Source organism: Buteo buteo, chromosome 13 (genome assembly GCF_964188355.1).
Source record: "Buteo buteo chromosome 13, bButBut1.hap1.1, whole genome shotgun sequence".
Taxonomy (NCBI): Eukaryota; Metazoa; Chordata; class Aves; order Accipitriformes; family Accipitridae; genus Buteo; species Buteo buteo.
The window spans coordinates 7,655,905-7,667,885 of NC_134183.1; the positions used below are offsets into that span (position 1 = coordinate 7,655,905).

General features: G+C 51.2%; 1 protein-coding gene across 1 annotated transcript in view; it reads right to left on the reverse strand.

Annotated features, from left to right (window-relative positions):
* The window catches only part of ACSF2 (acyl-CoA synthetase family member 2), a 37,929-nt gene extending 28,676 nt beyond the window's left edge, over positions 1-9,253 (reverse strand). Inside the window, exons 1-3 of the mRNA XM_075044461.1 lie at positions 9,146-9,253; positions 2,573-2,768; positions 1,025-1,153 (exon numbers count right to left, since the gene is read on the reverse strand). Coding sequence (XP_074900562.1) covers positions 1,025-1,153; positions 2,573-2,768; positions 9,146-9,219 — 399 coding nt within the window. The 5' untranslated portion in view covers positions 9,220-9,253. The remainder of the gene's footprint in view (positions 1-1,024; positions 1,154-2,572; positions 2,769-9,145) is intronic.
* Between the last annotated feature and the right edge of the window lie 2,728 nt (positions 9,254-11,981).

Sequence of the window (11,981 nt, forward strand, 5' to 3'; positions counted from 1 at the left end):
AGTTGATCAGAGTTAACCTTGCCTTGAAAACCCTCTCCCCTAACACATATTCCAACAGAAAAGTTCTCCCAGGGACAAGCCACATGTGAAGCCTCTCCTCCAACAGGCAGAACTAAGAGCTCGCCACCACAGGGATTTCACATTCACCAGAAAAATTAGCTGAATCCTGTGTTTGCACAAAAGAAAACAACCAAAAAAAAAAAAAGATTTATGTGAGGTCACATAGTCAAAATAAAATTTCAGGAACAGAAACCAGACCTCCTGCCTCCCCAGGCAGACATTCAATCAGCTAAACTGAAGACTCAAAACTCAAGTGCAAGTCAGTTTTCTTGATGGACAACCACGAAAATACCAGCTTTCTCCTGTCCAACTCTCCACAGAAGCAGTATTGGCCACTGGAGTTGAGTTCACCATCAGGTTCATACTGAGCCATGCTCATCCACCCTGTTACTGTGGCTTAGCAGACCCTGGGATGAACCGTGATGAAGAAAATGGACCAGAAGGCGGGGTGCAGTCATTATCGCGGTACACTGTATATGTAAGGTGCATTTTGGTGAATGGGCCAGGTCATACTATCAAATGAAAATTGGCTTTGAGGGATATGCAGCTTGGACTAGATATTTAAATGAGCATTTGCCCCATGAAGCGATACAGGCCCTATTTAGAAGGGATCTAAATAGGTGGTAACGGCTTAGGAGGGCAGGATGCTACCTAAAAATGGTCCTGTAGGCAAAAGCACATCTCCTCCTATCATCGGCTGCTCCAAGCTAGTTCACAGCAGTCCACTGCTTGCTGCTCCTTCCTCTGCAGTCTGCTTTCCTACATAGTGGAGGACAAAGACGCAGAGGGCTGCATAGATCTTGTTTAAATACTGGATTCAGTTATAGCCAGCATGCTGGGTAAGAGCATGGGAAAAAAAAAAAAGAAACAATAAACTTTACTCTCCAGCATCTCCTATTGCTTCTTTGTCTCCATTTCCTTTCCCAAGAGCCTGCTAAAAAAACAGACATGGCAAACTTCTTACCAGGATGATTCCTGCCTGAGCGGTTGCAAACTGCATGAGAACCCACTCGTATATATTGGGACCCCACATCCCCAGCCGGTCTCCCTTTTTCAGGCCAAGAGCCAGAAGCCCAGCTGCCGCGTGGTCCACCTGTGAAATACAAGACAAGAGCCTGAGGATCACACACGGGATGCAGCGGGGGATATTTGTCTCCAGGCGCTGCTTTCTGGGGGGAAAAAGCATCGTCTTTGCAGCTGAAATTGGGCAGAATGTACCTCTGCTGCACAGTCTGTCAGCCTACAGCTGCAGCAGCAGCATCTTCCGAGTCGCAGAGCACAGACCAGCCCCTGTTCAGCAGGTTGACTGAAAGCATAAAAATAACAAGCGTGGAACAATACAACAAAGCAGGAAGGAAACCAAAATAGGCAATTATGTACAAACAGTTGCAAATTAATTCTTGCTCAAAGACTATTTAGTGTCTAGCTTCTCATCAGCTCAACTAAAGATTAAGCCTTACCCATAAGCTGGGCCCATCTATGCTGTTGGATCTGCCTCCGTTCTGGCATATTGCTTACTTCAAAAAGGACTTGGGTGAAAAAAACTGTATCGAGTGATTTTTCACCAGTTTGGCGTTCCTACCCTCATTAACTTGAATTCAGCCACTATATTAACACGACTACTTTATTTTGCAATATGGGAAGTGTGTTTCAGGTGTGCAGATGTATATATAAATATTCTGAAGTATTCAGGAAAGTTTTTATAGTTTTATTATGTTCTCAAATTTATGAAATCTACCTTGTAGGAGAAACGAATTTGAAGAATAGCTATTCCCTGATTTAGTTGCACTACAGCCTACTTCTTAAAATTAGTATGAACACCGCTAATCTTATTTATCTGAATGGATGTAGCCAAAACGCTACTAAATCTAAAAAATAAAAATATTTCTTCCTATCGAAGATTATATAATACATTTATACACTTAATAGAAACTTTCTAGGTACCGAGCCTTGAAATTTTGCCCCTCCATTTAGAATACATATAACCATATATTTTTATGTAATACGCATGCATACACATACGCATAGATACACGCACACCCATTTTGTATATGATATCGAGACCAAGTCCCTGACTTTGCTCAGTTGCCTTTGTGCTTGGACTCGAAATTTCCACGCACTCAGGACCTCTGACAGTCGGAGCAGAGTGACTAACAGAAGAGCTGGAGCCTACTCCAGTGGAGAAAAACACCACGACTCAGCCCAGAACACATCAGATGGGGTGATACTTTTTATGGATGAAAGCTCATTCTGGGACATACAGCAAGCATTTTACATACGCTACCTTCTCCCTTTGGTCTCGAGACTCCAAAGAGGACAAAGGCAGCACGTGCCCACTGGGTGTTTGCTGGGGGGCCGCTCTCACCCTCTGCTCAGGGCCAGGATGAAGACCCACATACAACAAACCTCACTCCTGAGCTCAGCAATGAAACCGGTTTCCATTTCTCCATCACGCCTGCTGCTGCCGTTACCCACCCACCCGGGCTCTCCGAGGGGTGAACCAGGGACTCACCTCCTCTTTGAACTGAGCAAACGTCTTCCGAACCCCATCTCGGCAGAAGACCAAGGCGTTGCGGTCGGGAAACCTCTTGACGGTCTCATCCAGGCACTGGCCCATGGTTTTGGTGAGAAGGGGAACGTCTAAGGTCCCCTGGACATAGCTGTTGGTCACCCTGTGGCAGGCAGAGGGCATCCCTGTGTGCAGGGCACTGTGAAAGAAAAGGAGGAGAGTCTATTTTTTAATAAAACCCATCAACACCATTCTCCCCATCTGGAAGGATTATCAACCTGCCGATGGTACCAGCAGTACCCGATGCACGTCCCCACGCTAGTGGGAACCACGGGCAGCCCCTTCGGTGGGTCAAGACCAGGAAGACCTCCAGAAGGACTTGGAAAGCACGTGCAGCAGCGCGGGGGGCACCGGGCAGGCAGACGGTCTCCGTAAACCCCATGCTCACACCCGGACCTGCCCACACCAGCAGGCAGCACAGGCAGAGCCTCCATCCCTCCACTGGAAACCAGTACCCTGCTGCTGATGGGGAAGGAGCCGGCACCAGCCCCGCAGACCCGGCACAGCCTGGTCTTACAGTCGTTCACCTGGGGTGAAAGCTACCTTGGACATTTTGGGAATATGTGGACAGATTACAGACTCTGCAGTTTACTGAGAGCTGGCAGCTGGGTTTGGTCTTTCTGCAACATTAAAAAGTGCAAATAACTCGGAAGGAACACAATCAAAACAGTTTGTAGGGAAATTCCCCCAACTGGCTTCTCCCTGCTGGAAAGAGCAGACGACTGAGAAAGTTAAAATTAAAGTCAGAGCTATGTCATTTTATCAGTCTCCAAAACAGTCTGCAGAGAAGAGTCTAATCCCACAGAATAAAAACTGTTTAGAAGAGTTCAAAGAAGCCGAGCCGTAACCGAAAGGCATTTGCAAAGTAACAGTCTGTGTACACAACAGCGAGCAGGCTGTACATGCTTCACTATCTCTGCCAGCTAGACTGCGAAGAGTTTATGGTACTGACGACAGCGTCAGTAAAACCAGGAGCTCCCAGCAAGATGAGGGGGGAGAAGTGCGGAGGCAGTAACACAGCAGGCTGGCAGGGTGGAGGAGAATACACCCACTGCAAAGATGGGGCAGGAGGGGAGGAGGAGGGCAGGGAGGTGTTTCAGCAGAGCAGCACCCGGGCAGGAATGGCACGACACGGGCCTTGAGAGGAGCACAGAGACATCGTGCTGGAGGCCAAGCTGGAGAGGGCACAGAGGTAGGAGAGGCAGCAGTGAGAAGCTGTGGGCAGGGCGGTAGGGAAAATAATTTTAAAAATCACTAAGGGTCTGAACATCAGTGGAAAAGCAGCGACCTCCCCTCAAACCGCAGCTCCTGACCATCCGAGCGCTGCAGTTCTTGCCCTGGTTTCTCTCTCCCACCTCCTCCTGCTCTGAGCCTCTCCCTGCCCCAGCAGCCACCCCCCCACCACGCTGCTCTCCTCCCCGGGCAGCCCCCCACTTTCTCCGTCTCTCCTCCCTTCTTCCCTGCCTCCCTCTGTGCTCTCAGCTCCTCCGTTCCCACCTTAGACGACGAGGAAGGACAGGGTTAAGCGACACTCGTGGGGTGCATGGCTCAGAGGCAATGCCCTGTGTTTGCCGCTTCAGTGTATAATGGGGGGGGTCCCTGCCCTAGAGAAGAAAACCAGATCAGCTTGAACTCAATTTTCCCCCATTCGTTATGGGATCCATACTCTGCAAAGACTGGGTGCTATTTACCACAAAAGATTTGTTCCCTGCCCACAAGGAACAAAACTTGGCATGAAGTTACTTCCTCTGTGGGGTGGAGTTCAGTCTCGAGAGAAGCACAAAACAAGATTTTTACCTTCCGGGGGGAAGTTTTGCTCCAAGAGCCGAGCGAATGGCCCGACCCTCTTTCCCCCACTTCTTTATGGCAGATGGAGGGTTGTGCAACTCCCACTGACTCACATCAAGGCGGTAGGGCTGCCCGAGGAGGAGGAGGGAGGACAAGTGCTAAACTGATCTTGTATTGTTTGAAAGCTCCTGGGCACGGCACGTAGATAAATTAGGAAATGAAAGCAAGCTCTGCAGCAGAAAAGCCTTTATAAATATAGGTTATATAAAATAAAGGTTGAAAAAGCTCTGCCTAACACAAGGGAAGGATGAATGCTCCTGGGAAAGCAGTAAAAGCCACTGCAGCCACTGCCACGGCCACTCGCTATTTGAAACGGCGACCGGAGAAGCCACTGTCCCATCACCACAGGGCAGCCTCAGACAAGCAGCTCCAGCCGCTCACGCAGGCAGATGAGGAAACCACAGGCTGCTTGCAAAAACGTTTAATGGACACAACCACACTCACAACTCTCCAAAGCCAAGTCGCCTCCAGTTTCAGCAGAGCCTGTCCCTAAACACTCTGCTTTTCTCTGCCAGCTGAGGCACAGAGAGGTCCCTGCTCGCTCCTGCAGCCCGAGAAGGGCTGGAGCGGCCAGAGAGCAGCTGCTGACTTGGTTGTGCAAGAACACTTTCCCTGAGCACCATCTCAGGGGTCACTGGGAGCCGAGCAGTCTCGGCACTGGGCTGGAATGGGAGCAAGTAAACACAAGCATTTCATGGACCGCACAGTTTCTCCGGGGATACCACCCAAGGAACTAATTGGTAAAAAAATCTGGTCCAATGCGTTGTTCTACCGTGTGATTGAAAACCGAAAAAAACAAAACCCCACCCCAAAAAGAGACGTAAAGGGGAGGAAAATTATTAGAAAATTCAGATTGTGATAAAATTCAATCAAAATCCAAAACGTCCAGCTGAAACAGACTCCTGATCTCTGCAGTCAGCCTTCAAGAGGTACTTGCACAACCCATAACGAGACGAGTGATATTTCACACTGTCACATCTTGGCAAAGCACTAGGCAGACCAGGCTTTCTGGTCTTACTCTCTCATTTTTTTTCCCCAGCCTAAAAAGCCAAGAGTTTCACAGACTTTCACACTAAATGCAAGAAGGTGCAAAGCCAGAACCAAATGACAGTACCACCTCCACTTATGGCTTCCTCCCTATCCCCAAACATGGGGATGAAAGAGCATCAAAGAGCAGTAAAAGATGTCTTTATAAATCCCTGCACTCCAAAACACTGTGAAAATACTGCTGGTTCCCCTCACCATGTGAAAACACGCACAGATTGCTCTTGAAGGTCCCAAGCAGTCACATCTTCAAATGAAAGCATCAACAGCTTTGAAATTAGGGCCTAAGATATCTCATGCTTGTAACCCAGAGTCACTAACTCCTCTCAAAGCACTTGCTCATATGGTTTCTTCATATACATTAAGGAAAGCAAAATTCACAGCTCTCATCTACTATGAACTCTCTGAATTCCAGTCTGACATTCACATGTGCTTCAGCATTTCCATATCACTTATCTCCTGGCCGTGGCAGGGGTGAAAGGTGTGGGATAAAACACAGGAGGCTGTTGGAAGCACTGGGGGTCAGGAATAGAGAAGATACATTCGTTATCAGTAGCATAATGCTGGAAATAACATAGGGTTGGTCTCCCTCCCGCCTATAGCCAACAGCAAGTGTATATATCCGATCTGAAAGAACGTATCAAGAGACCTTGATACAAAGAAAGGGTCCAAAGGATTTAGAAATAATCTTTTTGTTCATCTTTGTTACAGAAAAGATGGAATTCACCCTCCACCTCTTCCTATGAAGCATCTGGTGCTGCTGGAAATAAAACAAGACCAACGGTCTGATGGTTTTCACTTACAGCAGCTTTCATTTCCCTGACTCAGCCCGAGGAGAGCAAATAAAACTCTGCTTGCTCTTGGGTCTCAGGGTAGACTGTTAAACACTACTCTTAGAGAGCGCCTGCCTTCTGTTGGCAACACATTCCAGCAGCAAGACAGCCCGCGGTGCCTGCAAATGAGCCAGCCTCAGCACTCGGCTGCTCCTGCAAAACTCCGTAACCCTGGAGCTCAACAGCCCAACTGAACGGAGAAACATCAGGGACCCAGGGAAAACGCATCCCACTCCCCACCTCGTGCAAAAGGCAGGCAAGCAGCCGAACGAACGCTGGCGGACCCAGCCAGCACCTTCTGCCTGATGGCAGCAAGCAGAACAACCAGGCTGAAGCAAGCACTCTCGACTAATCCTAGGAGCTCTTTGTATTTATCTCTGAATAGCCCCAGCTAACATTTTATAGTTGTTGATATAAGATAACCAGTTTCATTGTTCACCTTTAACTCTTCCCTAGCCTCTATAGAAATTATCAGAAGGGATGAGAGACGAATACAAGGCAGAGGCATAGGCATAACCTCCAGTCCCCTACGACGAGCACACAAGCAAGCTCCTGCTTTGCAGCTGTGAAGGACATCGACCTGACCTGTGGTGCCATCCCCTCTGCGCGTGGATGAAAGGCTCTGTCCTCCCCGGGCTTGGGAACCGTCCTGACTGCAGAGTTCATGCTCTAAGAGGCTCACGGACTCCCCAGCCAGTTCCTTTGTTCGTGGACATTTACCAGGAGCCTCTCCCCCAAAAAGCAAGAGCTTTTGGGTCTTTTAGCTAACACAACTGCAATAAAAGGGTGGTGAAAGTTAACCCTGCTCTATCCTTACCTCTTCTTTACTCTTTAAAGCAACCCTGTTGACTAAAGAGTTAACCAGATTCTGATTACTTTTGGTTGGCTGGTTTGAGGAAGGATCAAGTCCCCAGAGCTTTCAGACTCCTGCTGCAGCAGACTTTCTGGTTACCTTTTCCACTACACACCTCTTCCCGCCCTGCACTATTCCTGCCAAAGGGATAAATACTGCTTAACAACTTTAATAAACTTTTTTGTAACATTACTAGAAAGAGTTTACTCCTCTAAACACGCTGTCTTTTTCTCCAAGTGCTTTGCGTTCCTGCCCCTCAGTTTCACTCACAATTCTGGGCTGGAGGCCAAACTGTAGCAAACTCTCCGTCGTTCTTCCCTTCTGATCCCGCCTAAGAACAGATTCCGAGATGGCAATCTTGGCCCCAGCTGCACACATGGGCTTCAGCCACTCACTCCTAATCTCAACCCAGCTGAAAAGAAACACCCGGACCCCATGTGTGGGTAAACAAGGGCTCCTCCCCACCGTTCTTGGGGAGTTGCTCCCTGAAGTCATACCTCCGGGTGAGTATTAGGCTCTGAATATCAACTAATCCTCCAAAGCCTTTCCCAAAGCCAGTTGCTTTCGTTTTCCTGTTCTTTCCCACGAACTTGCTCCAAGAGGCAGCTCTGAAGAAAAGCAAGGCAAAGAACTTGCCTGACCCCCCCCCTCCAAGCTCCTCGGTGCCCAGGACCTGCTGGGACCCCAGTGCCCCCCACCACAGGAGGATGGGGACACTGCCCCACAAAGCCCGCAAGTCAGAGCGCTGAAGGAGGACAGAGAAGCTGTTTGATATATTTCACGTTACTGCAGTCAGGCTGGAGCTGCTGCACAAAGAAAGTTTAGCCCTGGGCACAGCTTCACATCCCTCCATGTGCTGCACCAGGCTTGTCCCTGCCCCTGGTCCCCTCCCAGACCCAGGGGATGCCGCCTGCCTTCTGCTACTTTGGGGGGGTTTTAGGGGAGCCAAGGGACAGCGACACACGCTGAGAGTGAAACCTCCAGCTGAACCTGCCTGCCTGCATGCAGCCACCCACATCACTCAGCAGCTGCCCTATAGCCCCCGGCCCCCACCACACAAAGCCTCCATCCCCTAGAGCCCCCAGCCCTGTCCCTACAGCCTCTGTGCCCTACAGCCCCCTCATCCTCTGCCCTCACAGTTCTCCAGCCCCTCTCACCCATGGCCCCCTATGCCCTATAACCCCCCATCCCCTCTCACCTATGGCACCCTGTCCCCTACAGCCCTCCATCCCCTATAGCCCCCAGCCCCCCATCCTCAGTCCCCACAGCCCTCCCTCCCTCCCCTCTCATCTGTAGCCCTACATCCCCTATAGCTCTCCATCCCCAGTCCCCGCACCCCCACAGCCCCTATAGCCCCCTATCCCCTATAGTCCCACAGCCCCCCATCCCCTATAAGCCTCCCATCCCCAGCACCCACAGCCCTCCCTCCCCTATAGCCCCCCGATCCTCAGTCCCCACAGCCCTCCCTCCCTCCCCTATTGCCCCCATCCCCTCTCATCCATCGCCCTACATCCCCTAGAGCTCCCCATCGCTTCTCCCCACGGCCCCCTGTCCTCTATAGCCCCCCTATCCCCAGTCCCCACCCCCCCCATCCCCTATAGCCCCCTATCCCCTATAGGCCCACAGCCCAGCACCCACAGCGCTCCCTCCCCTATAGCCCCCCCATACCCCCATCCTGAGTCCCCACAGCCCTCCCTCCCCTATAGCCCCTATCCCCTCTCACCCACAGCCCTCCATCCCCTATAGCCCCCCAGCCCTCCCTCCCCTATAGCCCCCCCAAACCCCCATCCTCCCTCCCCCCCCTATAGCCCCCATCCCCTCTCACCCATCGCCCCACATCCCCTATAGCCCCCCATCCCCTATACCCCCCTATCCCCCCTCTCCTCTCCCCCACGACCCCCGTCCCCACACACTCCCCCCTCCAACCCCTCTCCCTACCTGCCCACCGCCCCCCCCCGCCGCAGGAGGGGCAGCCCGCGGCGGGACAGCGCTGCCAGCCGCGCCGTGGCCATGCCTGCGGCGGCGGCGACAACCGGGAACCCGGCCCGGCCCGCGGTAGGCGGGGGGGGCGGTGCGCACCGCGGCCCGCCCCGGCCCCGCTCCCGGAGGAAGCGTCCCGCGGGGGCCGGCAGCGGCCGGGCGTGCGGCCGGGGGGCTCGGGGCAGGCGGAGTGGGGATGGGGACACGGACACGGACACGGACACGGACACCCCCCCCCAGGCACACGGCTGTGCAGAACAGAGCCCCCCAGGGCACCTGCCCCATCCTCTGCCAGCCCCCCATCTCCTCTTTTTTTCCCCAGACAGCCCCAACAAGCCTTTTTCTGCCCAACCCCAGCTGCCTCTGCACCCCAAACTCTGTCCACACCGCCCAAACGAGCCCCGCACCCTAACTGAGGCGGACTTTGGCGCAGAACAACCCAACTCTTCTGCCTCTGCTTTTCTCCACCTGTATTGCTCGGTGCCTGAGCCCTGTGAGTCACTAATTGATTTCCAGCCCTATCCACTTAATGAGTTATCACAGGTACTCCCTCGCTAACAGCTCTTGGCACTCCCTGGCTGCCTGTACCCTGCTATGGGAGGAGGAGAGACCAGTTGGGGACTGCAGAGCTACTCCAGAGCCAGGCAGGCTGCCATCCCCTCACCTAAGGGCAGAGGCCGGGGAAGGCACCCAGGCGAGGAGCCCTGCGGTGCTGAGCTCTGCTGAGCACCCGGCCACGGGAGCAGCGCTGCTCCGCTGCAGCAGCACCGATGGTGCAGGAGAAGAGGTGACACGCGCATCATTCTCCGCGTAAAAGGGCTGACAGCCTTTCTGGGCATTGCCTGCAACAATGGCCAAAAGCTAATTAATCCTTGTGAAAGGGCTGGGGTATAAATTTGAGCCCAGAAAATAATCTCTGTCTTTTAAATACTGTACAGGCATTAACCAAACAGCGCTGGCCTGAGGTGCGGGCTGTTTCTGGCTCAGCCACCGACCTGCTGGGTGATCGCTGGCTGCCGTTTTGCACCACTGCACACGTGGATGCTGGAGTCCAGTGTGTCTGTACCACATTGAACATAGTGATGCTGATGATCAAGGGCATCGATATCGCCCTCAGAACGGTGAATCTCCGACTGTCGCAAATGAGTGGTTTGGACCACTTAAAGAATCACCGTCAAGGGTATTAGCAAAAATGATTTAATCGGAATTTATAAAATCACGACTTCACAAAGTTCAATGGCAAGGTTCACTCTAGTACTTAATACATGGAGGAAACATACAAAGGAAAATCAAGTTAGAATCAAACTAGAATTATTTATACAGAGACCAAACACGCAAAAGGGTAAGAGAGAAACATGCAAAGGAAAATCAAGTTAGAATTGCACAGAGATCAGAGATGTAAAAAGGTAGGGGAGACCCTCCCGTTGAGTCACGAGGTTCAGAGAAGACCTCCTTGCTTTCTAAACTCCTGATGGAGTTTAGATGCAGCTGGATCCTCTCCTAAGTCCCAGGCTTGGGCAACAATTTATGTCTAAAGGGATTATGTGCGTAGCAGCAGTCTGAGGTTCATTCACAGCTTGAGGGGAATCACAAGATTTAGCAGAATTTGATCATTTTAACATTTACAAGTGATTCAGTAGAATTTACTACAATCACAACAATGATCTAGTTATAGATTCAAAAGGGCAATATTTATACTATACTTGCTATAGGATACTTGGGTTAATTCACACATGCATGCACCCAGACACTAAGATATATATATATATAAACAAAGGTATAGTCGTTAAAAATTACCCTCAAGTTCAGTGAAATATTCATGCCAAATGTCTCAGCATTTTCTCAACAGGCGAAGGGTATAAGCCCAGGTCCCATCGTCAGCTCTCGGTGACAGTCCTCCGATTTTCGCAAACCGGAGAGTTTACGAGCTCTGAGAGGCGTCCCCCTTGGAGGGAGATGCTGGTTGCAGCCCGCTGTGGTCCAGGAGAGCTCAAAGGGCCTCACTTGGGACCGCTGTTTATAGGTTGGCAAGACAATTGCTTTAGTCATCAGCAAGCTACTGGAATTCCAGTAACACTGGTACCGTTTCACTCAAGCTACAGTGCAGATAAGGGATGTTCCAAGGCTGTCAGGGGATGACTAATTATTCCTGCTCTGGATCCTCGCCTCCGCCAGGCAACAGGAATTCTTGGTACAGTCAGCGCCGCTCCCCGCCTTAGCCATGTAAGAGCTCCTGGTACAGTCAAGGGATGCTTAACTACCCAAAACTCATTACACAAAGGCCAAAGCCTAATAGGAATTCCTGAGATTGTAGAGTGGCCTGGGGGGGAATGCACCACCACACAGACACCAAAGCCATAAATGTACTCATAAGACAGCCGCATAGCGAAATACTGACTGCAGCCAGACCTCTGGTGTTACATACTTGGTTTTAGAAGCAGGAAGGATTTTCCCCAGTTCCAGTTTCCCTCTTGTTCACAAGGAGTTTTTTTGATGGCAGCAGTGACAGTGTTTTCTTTGGTAGGGAAAGGGAGATTTTTGTCTTTGAAATGGGAAAAATTGGCCATGGCTGCAGAGGGGACGTGAGGCAGGCCAGAGATCTGCAGAGGGTCTGGGACAATCTGCAAGGCCACAGTAAGGATTGTTAGATCAGGATTAGATTGGCAGTGTTCATCCTGCTTCCCTCAGCAGTTCCTGCTCCCTTCTTGCAAATGTTCTTGCAGCCTTCCTCTAGCAGACTGTGCAAATGGGCCCCGCCTTATGGTTTGTCCGTCTCATGGATGCTTGAAGTCTT